Below are 18,741 nucleotides of genomic sequence, written 5' to 3' on the forward strand. Positions count from 1 at the left end.
AGAGGGAGAGACACACATAACAACAGACTGACTCCTAGAGGGAGAGAGACACATAACAACAGACTGACTCCTAGAGGGAGAGAGACACATGACAACACACAGACTGACTCCTAGAGGGAGAGAGACACATGACACAGACTGACTCCTAGAGGGAGAGAGACACATGACACAGACTGACTCCTAGAGGGAGAGACACATGACAACACACAGACTGACTCCTAGAGGGAGAGACACATGACACACAGACTGACTCCTAGAGGGAAAGACACATGACACAGACTGACTCCTAGAGGGAGAGAGACACATGACACAGAGACTGACTCCTAGAGGGAGAGAGACACATGACAACACACAGACTGACTCCTAGAGGGAGAGACACATGACACACAGACTGACTCCTAGAGGGAGAGAGACACATGACACACAGACTGACTCCTAGAGGGAGAGAGACACATGACAACACACAGACTGACTCCTAGAGGGAGAGAGACACATGACACAGACTGACTCCTAGAGGGAGAGAGACACATGACACACAGACTGACTGACTCCTAGAGGGAGAGAGACACATAACAACAGACTGACTCCTAGAGGGAGAGAGACACATGACAACACAGACTGACTCCTAGAGGGAGAGAGACACATGACAACACAGACTGACTCCTAGAGGGAAAGAGACACATGACACACACAGACTGACTCCTAGAGGGAGAGAGACACATGACAACACACAGACTGACTCCTAGAGGGAAAGACACATAACAACACACAGACTGACTCCTAGAGGGAAAGAGACACATGACACACACAGACTGACCCCTAGAGGGAGAGAGACACAGACTGACTCCTAGAGGGAGAGAGACACACAGACTGACTCCTAGAGGGAGAGAGACACATGACACACACAGACTGACTCCTAGAGGGAGAGACACACATAACAACAGACTGACTCCTAGAGGGAGAGAGACACATAACAACAGACTGACTCCTAGAGGGAGAGAGACACATGACAACACACAGACTGACTCCTAGAGGGAGAGAGACACATGACACAGACTGACTCCTAGAGGGAGAGAGACACATGACACAGACTGACTCCTAGAGGGAGAGACACATGACAACACACAGACTGACTCCTAGAGGGAGAGACACATGACACACAGACTGACTCCTAGAGGGAAAGACACATGACACAGACTGACTCCTAGAGGGAGAGAGACACAGACTGACTCCTAGAGGGAGAGAGACACACAGACTGACTCCTAGAGGGAGAGAGACACATGACACAGACTGACTCCTAGAGGGAGAGAGACACATGACACAGACTGACTCCTAGAGGGAGAGACACATGACAACACACAGACTGACTCCTAGAGGGAGAGAGACACATGACACACAGACTGACTCCTAGAGGGAGAGAGACACATGACACAGACTGACTCCTAGAGGGAGAGACACATGACAACACACAGACTGACTCCTAGAGGGAGAGAGACACATGACAACACAGACTGACTCCTAGAGGGAGAGAGACACACAGACTGACTCCTAGAGGGAGAGAGACACACAGACTGACTCCTAGAGGGAGAGAGACACACAGACTGACTCCTAGAGGGAGAGAGACACATGACAACACACAGACTGACTCCTAGAGGGAAAGACACATAACAACACACAGACTGACTCCTAGAGGGAGAGACACACATAACAACAGACTGACTCCTAGAGGGAGAGAGACACATGACACACAGACTGACTCCTAGAGGGAAAGAGACACATGACACAGACTGACTCCTAGAGGGAGAGAGACACATAACAACAGACTGACTCCTAGAGGGAGAGAGACACATGACAACACACAGACTGACTCCTAGAGGGAGAGAGACACATGACAACACACAGACTGACTCCTAGAGGGAGAGAGACACATGACAACACACAGACTGACTCCTAGAGGGAAAGACACATAACAACACACAGACTGACTCCTAGAGGGAAAGAGACACATGACACACACAGACTGACCCCTAGAGGGAGAGAGACACAGACTGACTCCTAGAGGGAGAGAGACACACAGACTGACTCCTAGAGGGAGAGAGAGACACATGACACACACAGACTGACTCCTAGAGGGAGAGACACACATAACAACAGACTGACTCCTAGAGGGAGAGAGACACATAACAACAGACTGACTCCTAGAGGGAGAGAGACACATGACAACACACAGACTGACTCCTAGAGGGAGAGAGACACATGACACAGACTGACTCCTAGAGGGAGAGAGACACATGACACAGACTGACTCCTAGAGGGAGAGACACATGACAACACACAGACTGACTCCTAGAGGGAGAGACACATGACACACAGACTGACTCCTAGAGGGAGAGACACATGACACAGACTGACTCCTAGAGGGAGAGAGACACATGACAACAGGTTACTGGAGGGGGGAGACAGAAAGGGGAATATGAAGAGAAACAGAACGAGACGATGGTAGAAATGAAGACAGAACATGTATAGAGAAGGAAACCGGTCTTCATCAGAGTCGTGTGTCTCACCTCCGCTCAGCGTTCCCTGAGGATCGAAGACGTCTCCTCCCAGAGTAACAGTCTTGGTCATGACTCTCTTGTCGAAGGCCACTCGCTTGGCGTTGTCTAATGTATCACACACCAACGTAGAACCAAACACGTACTCCATGGCCTTCCTCAGGTCTGCCTCATAGCCAACCAGAGACAGCGCTGTATGGACGTTCTGCTCCCCAACCTACCGATGGAGAGAGACAGAGAGAGATGGAGAGACGGAGACAGAGAGAGAGGGGCTCGTAACCAACCAACGTTGTTATTGAGAAGGGCCGCGAGGGTGTACGGTGTGTGTGTGTGGGAGGGTGTAAGGTGTGTGTGAGGGTGTGTGTGTACGGTGTGTGTGTGTGTGTGTACGGTGTGTGTGAGGGTGTACGGTGTGTGTGAGGGTGTGTGTGTACGGTGTGTGTGTGGGTGTACGGTGTGTGTGGGTGTACGGTGTGTGTGTGTGTGTGTGCGAGGGTGTACGGTGTGTGCGAGGGTGTACGGTGTGTGCGAGGGTGTACGGTGTGTGCGAGGGTGTACGGTGTGTGCGAGGGTGTACGGTGTGTGCGAGGGTGTACGGTGTGTGCGAGGGTGTACGGTGTGTGCGAGGGTGTACGGTGTGTGCGAGGGAGTACGGTGTGTGTATGTGGGTGTACGGTGTGTGTGTGTGGGTGTACGGTGTGTGTGAGGGTGTAAGGTGTGTGTGAGGGTGTACGGTGTGTGTGTGAGGGTGTAAGGTGTGTGTGAGGGTGTACGGTGTGTGTGTGTGAGGGTGTAAGGTGTGTGTGAGGGAGTACGGTGTGTGTGTGTGGGTGTACGGTGTGTGTGAGGGTGTACGGTGTGTGTGAGGGTGTAAGGTGTGTGTGTTTGTGTACGGTGTGTGTGAGGGTGTACGGTGTGTGTGTTTGTGTACGGTGTGTGTGTTTGTGTACGGTGTGTGTGAGGGTGTAAGGTGTGTGTGTGTTTGTGTACGGTGTGTGTGAGGGTGTACGGTGTGTGTAGGTCTGTTTGTGCTCAGTGTGTTTATGGGATTTTTTACGTAGAACTATAACTAACAGAATTACTACCCTAATCACTGTATGAAACTTATTAAAATCATAAAACTACATTTAATGTGTGTCGTTTTAGCCAACAATTAGGACAAGGACCGTCTGTTCCTTGTTAGAAACTAATGAAGTTATGGAATGTTGTGTTCCTTACAGGACATCCTGTCCCAGGGAGAGAGAGAGACCTTAGAGGGGCTTTCTCGTAGACAATGTGTGAGTAGAGGAGAGACCTTGGGAGAGACAATGTGTGAGTAGGGGAGAGACCTTGGGCTTCTCGTAGACAATGTGTGAGTAGAGGAGAGACCTTGGGCTTCTCGTAGACAATGTGTGAGTAGAGGAGAGACCTTGGGCTTCTCGTAGACAATGTGTGAGTAGAGGAGAGACCTTGGGCTTCTCGTAGACAATGTGTGAGTAGAGGAGAGACCTTGGGCTTCTCTCGTAGACAATGTGTGAGTAGAGGAGAGACCTTGGGCTTCTCGTAGACAATGTGTGAGTAGAGGAGAGACCTTGGGCTTCTCGTAGACAATGTGTGAGTAGAGGAGAGACCTTGGGCTTCTCGTAGACAATGTGTGAGTAGAGGAGAGACCTTGGGCTTCTCATAGACAATGTGTGAGTAGAGGAGAGACCTTGGGCTTCTCATAGACAATGTGTGAGTAGGGGAGAGACCTTGGGCTTCTCGTAGACAATGTGTGAGTAGGGGAGAGACCTTGGGCTTCTCAGTAGACAATGACAATGTGTGAGTAGGGAGAGACCTTGGGCTTCTCATAGACAATGTGTGAGTAGAGGAGAGACCTTGGGCTTCTCGTAGACAATGTGTGAGTAGGGAGAGACCTTGGGCTTCTCGTAGACAATGTGTGAGTAGGGGAGAGACCTTGGGCTTCTCGTAGACAATGTGTGAGTGAGACAAGAGGAGAGACCTTGGGCTTCTCTCAGACAATGTGTGAGTAGAGGAGAGACCTTGGGCTTCGTAGACAATGTGAGTAGAGGAGAGACCTTGGGCTTCTCATAGACAATGTGTGAGTAGAGGAGAGACCTTGGGCTTCTCGTAGACAATGTGTGAGTAGAGGAGAGACCTTGGGCTTCTCGTAGACAATGTGTGAGTAGGGGAGAGACCTTGGGCTTCTCATAGACAATGTGTGAGTAGAGGAGAGACCTTGGGCTTCTCGTAGACAATGTGTGAGTAGGGGAGAGACCTTGGGCTTCTCATAGACAATGTGTGAGTAGAGGAGAGACCTTGGGCTTCTCGTAGACAATGTGTGAGTAGAGGAGAGACCTTGGGCTTCTCGTAGACAATGTGTGAGTAGAGGAGAGACCTTGGGCTTCTCGTAGACAATGTGTGAGTAGAGGAGAGACCTTGGGCTTCTCATAGACAATGTGTGAGTAGGGGAGAGACCTTGGGCTTCTCATAGACAATGTGTGAGTAGAGGAGAGACCTTGGGCTTCTCGTAGACAATGTGTGAGTAGAGGAGAGACCTTGGGCTTCTCGTAGACAATGTGTGAGTAGGGGAGAGACCTTGGGCTTCTCGTAGACAATGTGTGAGTAGGGGAGAGACCTTGGGCTTCTCGTAGACAATGTGTGAGTAGAGGAGAGACCTTGGGCTTCTCGTAGACAATGTGTGAGTAGAGGAGAGACCTTGGGCTTCTCGTAGACAATGTGTGAGTAGGGGAGAGACCTTGGGCTTCTCGTAGATTGTTTAACAGGTGGTAGACAGTGTGAGTAGGAGAAGACTTGTGAACTATGTTGCCATTGTATCTGAGAGGAGGGGGGACATTTATGACGAAATGTGAGGTATATAGACCAATGTACCCAGGAAATGATAGGCAGAGCTCTCATAAATAAACATTCCTGACCATTGTAGCTGGGCCTCTGTTTCTGATTCAGTACAACCAGTTTCCTACACATTCTGGGTATCAGGCGGAGTAAGCAAATCAAATTGTGTTTATGAACACTGAGAAGTTAATTCTCTAAACAGTGTTGTATCTCACCAGACTCTTGGCTGTGTTGACCACGCTGTCATTAAGTGTCCTGGCAGAGATCTTGTTGAGGGGGATGATGGTGTATCTACGCTTCAGCTCTCCTTTCTCCAACAACTTCTTACCTGTCACCTAGAGAGAGACAGAGAGAGACAGAGAGAGAGAGAGAGACAGACAGCGAGAGAGAGAGACAGCGAGAGAGACAGACAGCGAGAGAGAGAGACAGCGAGAGACAGACAGAGAGACAGAGAGAGAGAGACAGAGAGAGAGAGAGAGAGAGACAGAGAGAGAGAGACAGAGACAGAGAGCGAGACAGACAGCGAGAGAGAGACAGAGACAGAGAGCGAGACAGACAGCGAGAGAGAGACAGACAGCGAGAGAGAGACAGACAGCGAGAGAGAGACAGACAGCGAGAGAGAGACAGACAGCGAGAGAGAGACAGACAGCGAGAGAGAGACAGACAGCGAGAGAGAGACAGACAGCGAGAGAGAGACAGACAGCGAGAGAGAGACAGACAGCGAGAGAGAGACAGACAGCGAGAGAGAGACAGACAGCGAGAGAGAGACAGACAGCAAGAGAGAGACAGACAGCAAGAGAGAGACAGAGCAAGAGAGAGAGACAGCGTTATGGGAGCCAAGCCCCTCTTCCTTTCACATTCCAGTACAGAACCAGAAACAGCAGCACCTGGACAGAACTATCGTCATGACGACAGTAGCAAACAGTTCTTCTCTACCAGTGAAAGCACGGCAACGGTTAACCTTGATATATAAAGTGTTCTGCAGTGAACGTTGTGTCAGGAACAGTCAGAACACACTCACCTCAGTGTCCACCACAACATTGTAGAGTTTCCCTCCAGCCACCACCTCCAGTCCAGTAGAGTAGCACACGTCACTGACTGTTATCAGGTTAGCTAGGAGACCCTTAACTCTGCTACGGTCCCAGTCACGTTCTGGGTCACTATGAGGGAGACAGAGACACTGACTGTTATCAGGTTAGCTAGGAGACACTATGAGGGAGACAGAGACACTGACTTATCAGGTTAGCTAGGAGACACTATGAGGGAGACAGAGACACTGACTGTTATCAGGTTAGCTAGGAGACACTATGAGGGAGACAGAGACAAACAAATTAAATCGTCTTTCCCTACTAGCACTGATGTTGCTGATAGTCGGTTTATTTTGTCTTCAATAAAGTAGCGATGACTGAGATGTGGTTGTCCCACCTAGCGATCTGAAGATACAGTCTCTGGATAAGAGAGTCTGCTAAATGACTCCCTACTGTAAGTCTCTCTGGATAAGAGTCTGCTAAATGACTCCCTACTGTAAGTCTCTGGATAAGAGAGTCTGTTAAATGACTCCCTACTGTCAGTCTCTCTGGATAAGAGAGTCTGCTAAATGACTCCCTACTGTAAGTCTCTCTGGATAAGAGAGTCTGTTAAATGACTCCCTACTGTCAGTCTCTCTGGATAAGAGAGTCTGCTAAATGACTCCCTACTGTCAGTCTCTCTGGATAAGAGAGTCTGTTAAATGACTCCCTACTGTAAGTCTCTCTGGATAAGAGAGTCAGCTAAATGACTCCCTACTGTAAGTCTCTCTGGATAAGAGAGTCAGCTAAATGACTCCCTACTGTAAGTCTCTCTGGATAAGAGTCTGCTAAATGACTCCCTACTGTAAGTCTCTCTGGATAAGAGAGTCTGCTAAATGACTCCCTACTGTCAGTCTCTCTGGATAAGAGAGTCTGCTAAATGACTCCCTACTGTAAGTCTCTCTGGATAAGAGAGTCTACTAAATGACTCCCTACTGTCAGTCTCTCTGGATAAGAGAGTCTGCTAAATGACTCCCTACTGTAAGTCTCTCTGGATAAGAGAGTCTACTAAATGACTCCCTACTGTCAGTCTCTCTGGATAAGAGTCTACTAAATGACTCCCTACTGTCAGTCTCTCTGGATAAGAGAGTCTGTTAAATGACTCCCTACTGTCAGTCTCTCTGGATAAGAGTCTACTAAATGACTCCCTACTGTCAGTCTGTCTGGATAAGAGTCTACTAAATGACTCCCTACTGTCAGTCTCTCTGGATAAGAGTCTACTAAATGACTCCCTACTGTCAGTCTCTCTGGATAAGAGAGTCTGTTAAATGACTCCCTACTGTCAGTCTCTCTGGATAAGAGTCTACTAAATGACTCCCTACTGTCAGTCTCTCTGGATAAGAGTCTACTAAATGACTCCCTACTGTCAGTCTGTCTGGATAAGAGAGTCTGCTAAATGACTCCCTACTGTCAGTCTCTCTGGATAAGAGTCTACTAAATGACTCCCTACTGTAAGTCTTTCTGGATAAGAGTCTGCTAAATGACTCCCTACTGTCAGTCTTTCTGGATAAGAGAGTCTGTTAAATGACTCGCATGTAAATATGACATCAATAATCAAGTTAGCAAGGGGAAGGTTTTCTTTGCTGAGGTTGAAAGCCACAGGAGAGGAGAGGAGCACACAGAGGTTGAACAGGAGAGGAGCACACAGAGGTTGAACAGGAGAGGAGCACACAGAGGTTGAACAGGAGAGGAGAGGAGCACACAGAGGTTGAACAGGAGAGGAGAGGAGCACACAGAGGTTGAACAGGAGAGGAGCACACAGAGGTTGAACAGGAGAGGAGAGGAGCACACAGAGGTTGAACAGGAGAGGAGAGGAGCACACAGAGGTTGAACAGGAGAGGAGAGGAGCACACAGAGGTTGAACAGGAGAGGAGCACACAGAGGTTGAACAGGAGAGGAGCACACAGAGGTTGAACAGGAGAGGAGCACACAGAGGTTGAACAGGAGAGGAGAGGAGCACACGGAGGTTGAACAGGAGAGGAGCACACAGAGGTTGAACAGGAGAGGAGCACACAGAGGTTGAACAGGAGAGGAGAGGAGCACACAGAGGTTGAACAGGAGAGGAGCACACTGAGGTGTCGTCTCTCTGAGCTGGGTGACCCCACACGGTGTACCTGTAGTCGAAGCGTAGGTTCGGGAAGCGGGACATCAGACTCTCGTGGGTATTTCTGAGGGTGGTGACCTCACGGTTCAGCTGTCTCTTCCTGTCCAGAAGACCCTCCTCCTTCCCATCTGATAAACAACACATCAGACGTCAACACCAGCCTCCCTCCTCCTCCTCCTCTACCTTGGTACTGTAGTTTCCCCATATCAGCCTCTAGTTCCTCCTCCTCCTCCTCTACCTTGGTACTGTAGTTTCCCCATATCAGCCTCTAGATCCTCCTCCTCTACCTTGGTACTGTAGTTTCCCCATATCAGCCTCTAGTTCCTCCTCCTCTACCTTGGTACTGTAGTTTCCCCATATCAGCCTCTAGTTCCTCCTCCTCCTCTACCTTGGTACTGTAGTTTCCCCATATCAGCCTCTAGTTCCTCCTCCTCTACCTTGGTACTGTAGTTTCCCCATATCAGCCTCTAGTTCCTCCTCCTCCTCCTCCTCTACCTTGGTACTGTAGTTTCCCCATATCAGCCTCTAGTTCCTCCTCCTCCTCTACCTTGGTACTGTAGTTTCCCCATATCAGCCTCTAGTTCCTCCTCTACCTTGGTACTGTAGTTTCCCCATATCAGCCTCTAGTTCCTCCTCCTCCTCCTCTACCTTGGTACTGTAGTTTCCCCATATCAGCCTCTAGTTCCTCCTCCTCCTCTACCTTGGTACTGTAGTTTCCCCATATCAGCCTCTAGTTCCTCCTCCTCCTCCTCTACCTTGGTACTGTAGTTTCCCCATATCAGCCTCTAGTTCCTCCTCCTCCTCCTCTACCTTGGTACTGTAGTTTCCCCATATCAGCCTCTAGTTCCTCCTCCTCCTCTACCTTGGTACTGTAGTTTCCCCATATCAGCCTCTAGTTCCTCCTCCTCCTCCTCTACCTTGGTACTGTAGTTTCCCCATATCAGCCTCTAGTTCGTCCTCCTCCTCCTCCTCCTCCTCCTCTACCTTGGTACTGTAGTTTCCCCATATCAGCCTCTAGTTCCTCCTCCTCCTCCTCCTCTACCTTGGTACTGTAGTTTCCCCATATCAGCCTCTAGTTCGTCCTCCTCCTCCTCCTCTACCTTGGTACTGTAGTTTCCCCATATCAGCCTCTAGTTCCTCCTCCTCCTCCTCCTCCTCTACCTTGGTACTGTAGTTTCCCCATATCAGCCTCTAGTTTCTCCTTGTTCTTCTTGACAGTGTTGAAGGCCTCCTGGTCTTTCTGGTAACCAGAGTCCATCTTCTTCACCTCCGTCTGCTTGGCCTTCAACTCCTGCTGGGCATGTTTCAGCTTCATCTGGGCCTGAAGAACCGACAGGGAGAGAAGGAACACTTGATAGAGACACTCATCCAACACACTTTCAACTTCATCTGGGCCTGAAGAACCGACAGGGAGAGAAGGAACACTTGATAGAGACACTCATCCAACACACTTTCAACTTCATCTGGGCCTGAAGAACCGACAGGGAGAGAAGGAACACTTGATAGAGACACTCATCCAACTCATTCACAACTCTTTTATTGAGGTCATCATTCTCATGGAGTTTGCATTCTTTGAAGGTCGTAGGTCAGAGGTCATCGTCACCTGTTGGGCCTGTGTCAGCTTGACTCATATCCTTCCTTCAATCAATCAATCAATTCTCCGTTTCAAATATGTTTCAATAGAAATCAATCAACTCTCATTATATATATAATGATTTTATTTTATTATTATTATTTACCTTTATTTAACGAGGCAAGTCAATTAAGAACAAATTCTTATTTTCAATGACGGCCTAGGAACAGTGGGTTAACTGCCTGTTCAGGGGCAGAACGACAGATTTGTACCTTGTCAGCTCAGGGGTTTGAACTTGAAACCTTCCGGTTACTAGTCCAACACTAACCACTAGGTTAGAGTGTTGGACTAGTAACCGGAAGGTTTCAAGTTCAAACCCTGCCACCTCTACACTCTAACCACTAGGCTACCCTGCCTCCTCTACACTCTAACCACTAGGCCACCCTGCCGCCCCTCCACTCTAACCACTAGGCCACCCTGCCACCTCTACACTCTAACCACTAGGCCACCCTGCCACCTCTACACTCTAACCACTAGGCCACCCTGCCGCCTCTACACTCTAACCACTAGGCCACCCTGCCGCCTCTACACTCTAACCACTAGGCCACCCTGCCGCCTCTACACTCTAACCACTAGGCCACCCTGCCGCCTCTACACTCTAACCACTAGGCCACCCTGCCGCCTCTACACTCTAACCACTAGGCCACCCTGCCACCTCTACACTCTAACCACTAGGCTACCCTGCCTCCTCTACACTCTAACCACTAGGCCACCCTGCCGCCCCTCCACTCTAACCACTAGGCCACCCTGCCACCTCTACACTCTAACCACTAGGCCACCCTGCCACCTCTACACTCTAACCACTAGGCCACCCTGCCACCTCTACACTCTAACCACTAGGCCACCCTGCCACCTCTACACTCTAACCACTAGGCCACCCTGCCACCTCTACACTCTAACCACTAGGCCACCCTGCCACCTCTACACTCTAACCACTAGGCCACCCTGCCGCCTCTACACTCTAACCACTAGGCCACCCTGCAGCCTCTACACTCTAACCACTAGGCCACCCTGCCGCCTCTACACTCTAACCACTAGGCCACCCTGCCGCCTCTACACTCTAACCACTAGGCCACCCTGCCGCCTCTACACTCTAACCACTAGGCCACCCTGCCGCCTCTACACTCTAACCACTAGGCTACCCTGCCGCCTCTACACTCTAACCACTAGGCCACCCTGCCACCTCTACACTCTAACCACTAGGCCACCCTGCCGCCTCTACACTCTAACCACTAGGCCACCCTCACCTGTTTGGCCTCGGTGTCAGCTTTACTAATGTCGTTCTTGCAGGTCATCATCTGTCCGGCGAGCGTGGCCTCTTCTCCGTCCTCATTGGTGGACAGCCCTGCGGACACAGCCTTGAAGTGACACTGTGCTGCCTCTAGGGCGGCGCTATCCTTCTGACCTTCCTCCTGTAGGGCAGACAGCTTCTCTGCTACCTTGGACACCTCCGCTTCCTTAAGCACTAGTATCTTCTTATCCTGGGGGGGGAACACAGACGGAGAGGAGAGGAGGGGAGAGGAGAGAAGAGGGGAGAGAGAGAGAGGAGAGAGGCGAGAGAGAGAGAGGAGAGAGAGAGAGGAGAAGAGGGGAGAGGCGAGAGGAGTGAGAGAGGAGAAGAGGGGAGAAAGTGGTTTTAGTTCATACTTCAGGCTGTCTGCTCATCTTCCTCTCTCTCTCACACCACCCCTACACCCTCTCTCCTCTCTCACACACCACCCCTACACCCTCTCTCCTCTCTCACACACCACCCCTACACCCTCCTCCTCTCTCTCACCACCCCTACACCCTCTCTCTCTCTCACACACCATCCCTACACCCTCTCTCTCTCTCACACACCACCCCTACACCCTCTCTCCTCTCTCACACACCACCCCTACACCCCCTCTCTCTCACACACCCCCCCTACACTCCCCCTCTCTCTCTCACACCACCCCTACACCCTCTCCTCTCTCACACACCATCCCTACACCCTCTCTCCCTCTCTCACACACCACCCCTACACCCTCTCTCCTCTCTCACACACCACCCCTACACCCCCTCCTCTCTCTCTCTCACCACCCCTACACCCCTCTCCTCTCTCACACACCATCCCTACACCCTCTCTCCTCTCTCACACACCACCCCTACACCCTCTCTCCTCTCTCACACCACCCCTACACCCCCTCTCTCTCACACACCACCCCTACACCCCCCCTCTCTCTCTCACACCACCCCTACACCCTCTCTCTCTCTCTCACACACCACCCCTACACCCTCTCCTCTCTCTCACACACCACCCCTACACCCTCTCTCTCTCTCACACACCACCCCAGCACACCCCTCCTCTCTCTCACACACCACCCCTACACCCCCTCTCTCTCACACCACCCCTACTCTCCCCCCCCTCTCTCTGTCCACACCACCCCTACACCCTCTCCTCTCTCTCACACACCACCCCCACCCCCTACACCCTCCTCTCTCACACCCCCACCCCACCCTCACACCCTCTACACTTTCTCCTCTCTCACACACCACCCCTACCCCCTCTCTCTCACACACCACCCCTACACCCCCTCTAGGCCACCCTCTCACACACCACCTACCATTCCTACACCCTCCTCTCTCTCACACACCACCCCTACACCCCCTCTCTCTCACTCACCACCCCTACACACCCCCTCTCTCTCACACACCACCCCTACACCCTCACACACCACCCCTCCTCTCTCACACACCACCCCTACACCCTCTCCTCCTCTCTCACACCACCCCTACACCCCCCTCTCTCACACACCACCCCTACACCCTCTCCTCTCTCACCCCACACCACCCCTACACCCCCTCTCTCTCACACCACACCTACACCCTCCTCTCTCTCACACCACCCCTACACCCTCTCCTCTCTCTCACACCACCCCTACCCTACCCCCCTCTCTCACACACCACCCCTACACCCCTCTCCTCTCTCTCACACACCACCCCTACACCCCCTCTCCCTCTCCTCTCTCACACACCACCCCTACACCCTCTCCTCTCTCACACACCACCCCTACACCCCTCTCCTCTCTCTCACACCACCCCTACACCCCCTCTCTCACACCACCCCTACACCCTCCTCCTCTCTCACACCACCCCTACACCCCCCTCTCTCACACACCATCCCTACACCCTCTCCTCTCTCTCACACACCACCCCTACACCCCCTCTCTCTCACACACCACCCTACCTACACCCTCTCCTCTCTCACACACCACCCCTACACCCCCTCTCTCTCACACACCATCCCTACACCCTCTCCTCTCTCACACCACCCCTACACCCCCTCTCTCTCACACACCACCCCTACCTACCCTCTCCCTCTCACACACCACCCCTACACCCCCTCTCACACACCACCCCTACACCCCCCTCTCTCTCACACCACCCCTACACCCTCTCCTCTCTCACACCACCCCTACACCCCCTCTCTCTCACACCACCCCTACCTACACCCTCTCCTCTCTCACACCATCCCTACACCCTCTCTCCTCTCTCACACCATCCCTACACCCTCTCTCTCACACCACCCCTACACCCTCTCCTCTCTCCCACCCCCCTCTCTCTCTCACACACCATCTCCCCTCACCCCTCCTCTCTCTCTCTCACCACCACCTCTCTCTCTCTCTCACACCCCCTCTCTCTCACACACCACCCCTACACCTCTCCTCTCTCTCACACCCCCTCTCTCTCTCACACACCACCCCTACACCCTCTCCTCTCACACCACCCCTCTCTCACACCCCCCTACCCTCTCTCTCACACACCACCCCTACACCCTCTCTCTCTCTCACACACCCCTCTCTCTCTCACACACCACCCTACCCTCTCTCACACCACCCTACACCCTCTCCTCTCACACACCACCCCTACACCCTCTCCTCTCTCTCACACCCCACACCCTACTCCTCTCACACCACCCCCTCCCTCTCCTCTCCTCTCTCTCCACCACCCCTACACCCCCTCTCTCACACCACCCCTACCCACACCCTCCTCTCTCACACCACCACCCTACACCCCCTCTCTCACCACCATCCCTCTCACACCACCCCTCTCCTCTCTCTCACACACCACCCCTACACCCCCCTCTCTCTCACCACACCCCCCTACACCCTCTCTCTCTCACCCCTACCCCCCTCTCTCACCACCCCTACACCCTCCTCTCTCTCTCACACACCACCCCTACACCCTCTCCTCTCTCACACCCACCCCCCACACCCCCTCTCTCTCACACACCACCCCTACCACCCTCTCACCCCTCTCTCACACCACCCCACCCCCCTCCTCACACCACCCCTACACCCCCTCTCTCACACACCACCCCTACACCCCCTCCCTCTCACACCACCCCTACACCCTCTCTCTCACACACCACCCCTACACCCCCTCTCACACACCTCTACACCTCTCTCTCACACATCCCTACACCCCTCTCTCTCACACACCACCCCTACACCCCCTCCTCTCTCTCACACCTCTCTCTCTCTCACACACCACCCTACATCATCTCTCTCTCACACCCCCTCTCTCTCACCCCACCCCCTCTCTCTCTCACACCACCCCTACACCCCCTCTCTCTCCTCTCACCTCTCTCTCTCTCACACACCACCCCTACACCCTCTCTCTCTCTCTACCGCCCCTACACCCCCTCCCCCTCTCTCTCCTCTCACCACCCCTACACCCTCTCCCTCTCTCTCTCACCACCCCACCCCTCCCCTCTCTCTCACCACCACCCCTCCTCTCCCCTCTCTCTCACACACCACCCTACACCCTCTCCTCCTCTCACACACCACCCCTACACCCTCTCCTCCTCTCACACACCACCCCTACACCTCCCCTCTCTCTCACACACCACCCCTACACCCCCCTCTCTCTCTCTCACACACCACCCCTCTCACCACCCCTCTCTCTCACACACCACCCCTACACCCCCTCCACCTCTCTCACCACCCCTACACCCCCTCTCCTCTCACACCACCCTCTCTCTCACACCCACCCCCTACACCCCCCTCTCTCTCTCTCACACCCCTACACCCCCCTCTCTCTCACCACCCCTACACCCCTCTCTCACACCACCCCTACACCCCTCCCCCCCTCTCTCACACACCCCCCTACACCACCCTCCCCCTCTCTCTCACACCACCCCTACACCCTCTCTCTCCTCACACCACCCCTACACCCCTCCCCTCTCTCTCTCTCTCCTCTCACCGCCCCTACACCCCCTCCCCTCTCTCTCTCACCACCCCTACACCCTCCCTCTCTCTCACCACCCTCTCCCTCTCACCACCCCACCCCTCTCTCTCTCACTCTCACCCCTACACCCCCCCACTCTCTCTCTCACACCCTACACCCCTCTCCTCTCACCCCACCCTCTCTCTCTCTCTCACACCACCCCTACCCCCTCTCTCTCACACACCACCCCTACCCCCTCCCCCCCTCTCTACACACCACCCCCTACACCCTCCCCTCTCTCTCTCACACCACCACCCCTACACCTCCCTCTCTCTCTCACACCACCCCTCTCACACCCCTCTCCCTCACACACCACCCCTACACCTCTCTCCTCTCTCTCTCTCTCTCTCCGCCTCCTCTCTCTCTCCTCTCCGCCCCTACACCCCCTCCCCTCTCTCTCTCTCACCCCCCACCCTCACCACCCCTACACCTCTCCCCCTCTCTCTCTCCTCTCACGCCCCTACCCCCTCCCCTCTCTCTCTCCTCTACTCCCTACACTCCTCTCTCTCTCTCTACCCCTACACCCCCTCTCTCTCTCTCTACCCCTACACCCCTCCCCTCTCTCACCGCCCCTACCACCCCCTCCCTCTCTCTCTCTCCTCTCACCACCCCTACACCCCTCCCTCCTCTCTCACCACCCCTACACCCCCTCCCCTCTCTCTCTCACCGCCCCTCCCACCCCTCCTCTCTCTCTCTCTCTCTCTCACTGCCCCTACACCCCCTCCCCTCTCTCTCACCGCCCCCCTACACCCCCTCCCCTCCCTCTCCCTCTCTCTCTCTCACCGCCCCTACACCCCTCTCTCTCTCTCTCACCACCCCTCCCTCTCTCTCTCTCTCCACCGCCCCTACACCCCCTCCCCTCTCTCTCTCACCGCCCCTACACCCCCCTCCTCCTCTCTCTCTCTCTCTCTCTGCCCTCTACCCTCTCCTCCCCCCTACCTCTCTCTCACCACCCCTCCCTCTCCTCCCTCCCCCTCTCTCTCTCTCCTCTACCCTCTCTCTACACCCCCTCCCTCTCTCTCTCTACCCCCTACCCTCCCCCCTCTCACTCACCCCTACACCACCTCCCTCGCTCTCTCTCCTCTCACCTTCCCCACCCCCTCTCTCTCCTCTACACCGCCCCTACACCCCCTCTCTCTCTCTCACCTACCCCCTACACCCCTCCCCTCTCTCTCTCACCACCCCTACACCCCTCCCCTCTCTCTCTCACCACCCCTACACCCCCTCCCTCTCTCTCTCCCTCTCACCGCCCCTACCCTCTCCTCTCTCTCTCTCCTACACTCTCTCCTCCCCTCCTCTCTCTCTCTCACCCCTACACCCCCTCCCCTCTCTCTCTACCGCCCCTACACCCCTCCCCTCTCTCTCTCTCTCTCTCTCTCACCGCCCCTACACCCCCTCCCCTCTCTCTCTCTCTCCTCTCACCGCCCCTACACCTCCTCTCTCTCTCTCTCTCCTCTCACCGCCCCTACACCCCCTCCCCTCTCTCTCTGCCCCACACCCTCCCTCTCTCTCTCTACACCTCCCCCCTCTCTGCCCTCTCTCCGCCCCTACACCCCCCCCTCTCTCTCCTCTCACCTCCCCCTACACACCCCTCCCCTCCTCTCTCTCTCACACTACCCCCTCCCCTCCCTCTCTCTCGCCCCTACACCCCTCCCTCTCTCTCTCTCTCCACCTCTCACCGCCCCTACACCCCCTCTCTCTCTACACCCCTCCTCTCTCTCCCCTACACCCCTCCCCTCTCTCTCTCTCACCGCCCCTACACCCCCTCCCTCCTCTCTCTCTCTCCTCTCACCCTCTCCTACCCCTCCCCCTCCTCTCTCTCTCTCACCGCCCCTACACCCCCTCTCTCTCTCTTCTCACCCTACACCCCTCCCCTCCCTCTCTCCTCTCACCGCCCCTACACTCCCCCTCTCTCCCCTCCTCCCCTCCCTCTCTCTCACCCCTCACCCCCTCCCCTCTCTCTCTCCTCTCACCGCCCCTACACCCCTCCCTCTCTCTCTCTCTCACCACCCCTCCTCTCTCCTCTCACCGCCCCTACACCCCCCCTCTCTCTCTCACCGCCCCTACACCCCTCCCCTCTCTCTCCCCCTCTACCACCCCTACACCCTCCCCCCCTCTCTCTCCTCTCACCACCCTACACCCCTCCCTCTCTCTCTCTCTCTCCTCTCACCGCCCCTCCCTCTCTCTCACCCCTCCCTCTTCTTCTCTCCTCTCACCGCCCCTACACCCCCTCCCCCTCTCTCTCTCTCTCACCCCCTCCCCTCTCTCTCTCTCTCTCCTACCACTCTCTCCTCTCTCTCTCACCGCCCCCACCCTCCCCTCTCTCTCTCACCGCCCCTACACCCCCTCCCCTCTCTCTCTCCCTACCCCTACACCTCCTCTCTCTCTCTCTCTCTCTCTGCCCCTACCCTCTCTCTCTCCCCCCTACCCTCTCTCTCTCACCAACCCCTACACCCCTCCCTCTCTCTCTACCACCCCTACACCCCCTCCCTCTCTCTCTCTCTCACCTCTCTCCTCTCTACACCCCCTCCCTCTCTCTCTCTACCCCTACACCCCCTCCCCTCTCTCACCACCCCTACACCCCCTCCCCTCTCTCTCTCTCCTCTCACCACCCCTACACCCTCCTGTAGGACCCCCTCTCTCCTCTCACCTCCGCCATGCTCTTCACCAGCTCCTTCCTCTTCTTGGTCTCCTCTGCCAGGTTCTGTTTCTTCATTGGACAGACCTCTGACCAGGTCTCCTCTAACCCCTTCAGCACTCCACAGAACCTCCTGTAGGACAGGGACAGACCTCAGACAGAGTCTCCTCTAACCCCAACCCCTTCAGCACTCCACCAACCTCCTGTAGGACAGGAGACAGACCTCAGACAGAGTCTCCTCTAACCCCTTCAGCACTCCACCAACCTCCTGTAGGACAGGAGACAGACCTCAGACAGAGTCTCCTCTAACCCCTTCAGCACTCCACCAACCTCCTGTAGGACAGGAGACAGACGTCAGACAGATTCTCCTCTAACCCCTTCAGCACTCCACCAACCTCCTGTAGGACAGGAAACAGACCTCAGACAGAGTCTCCTCTAACCCCTTCAGCACTCCACCAACCTCCTGTAGGACAGGAGACAGACCTCAGACAGAGTCTCCTCTAACCCCTTCAGACCTCCTGTAGGACAGGAGACAGTCAGACAGAGTCTCCTCTAACCCCTTCAGCACTCCACCAACCTCCTGTAGGACAGGAGACAGACCTCAGACAGAGTCTCCTCTAACCCCTTCAGCACTCCACCAACCTCCTGTAGGACAGGAGACA

The 18,741-nt window shown here is 54.4% G+C and overlaps 1 protein-coding gene across 1 annotated transcript in view; it reads right to left on the reverse strand.

The window, feature by feature from the left end:
* Positions 1 to 18,157, reverse strand: part of LOC135567615 (structural maintenance of chromosomes protein 2-like) — a 47,737-nt gene extending 29,580 nt beyond the window's left edge. The window contains exons 1-7 of the mRNA XM_065014901.1: positions 18,092 to 18,157; positions 11,439 to 11,672; positions 9,720 to 9,879; positions 8,569 to 8,686; positions 6,409 to 6,547; positions 5,603 to 5,722; positions 2,565 to 2,769 (exon numbers count right to left, since the gene is read on the reverse strand). Coding sequence (XP_064870973.1) covers positions 2,565 to 2,769; positions 5,603 to 5,722; positions 6,409 to 6,547; positions 8,569 to 8,686; positions 9,720 to 9,879; positions 11,439 to 11,672; positions 18,092 to 18,157 — 1,042 coding nt within the window. The remainder of the gene's footprint in view (positions 1 to 2,564; positions 2,770 to 5,602; positions 5,723 to 6,408; positions 6,548 to 8,568; positions 8,687 to 9,719; positions 9,880 to 11,438; positions 11,673 to 18,091) is intronic.
* Between the last annotated feature and the right edge of the window lie 584 nt (positions 18,158 to 18,741).

This window comes from Oncorhynchus nerka, unplaced genomic scaffold (assembly GCF_034236695.1).
Source record: "Oncorhynchus nerka isolate Pitt River unplaced genomic scaffold, Oner_Uvic_2.0 unplaced_scaffold_1937, whole genome shotgun sequence".
In the NCBI taxonomy this organism is placed as follows: domain Eukaryota; kingdom Metazoa; phylum Chordata; class Actinopteri; order Salmoniformes; family Salmonidae; genus Oncorhynchus; species Oncorhynchus nerka.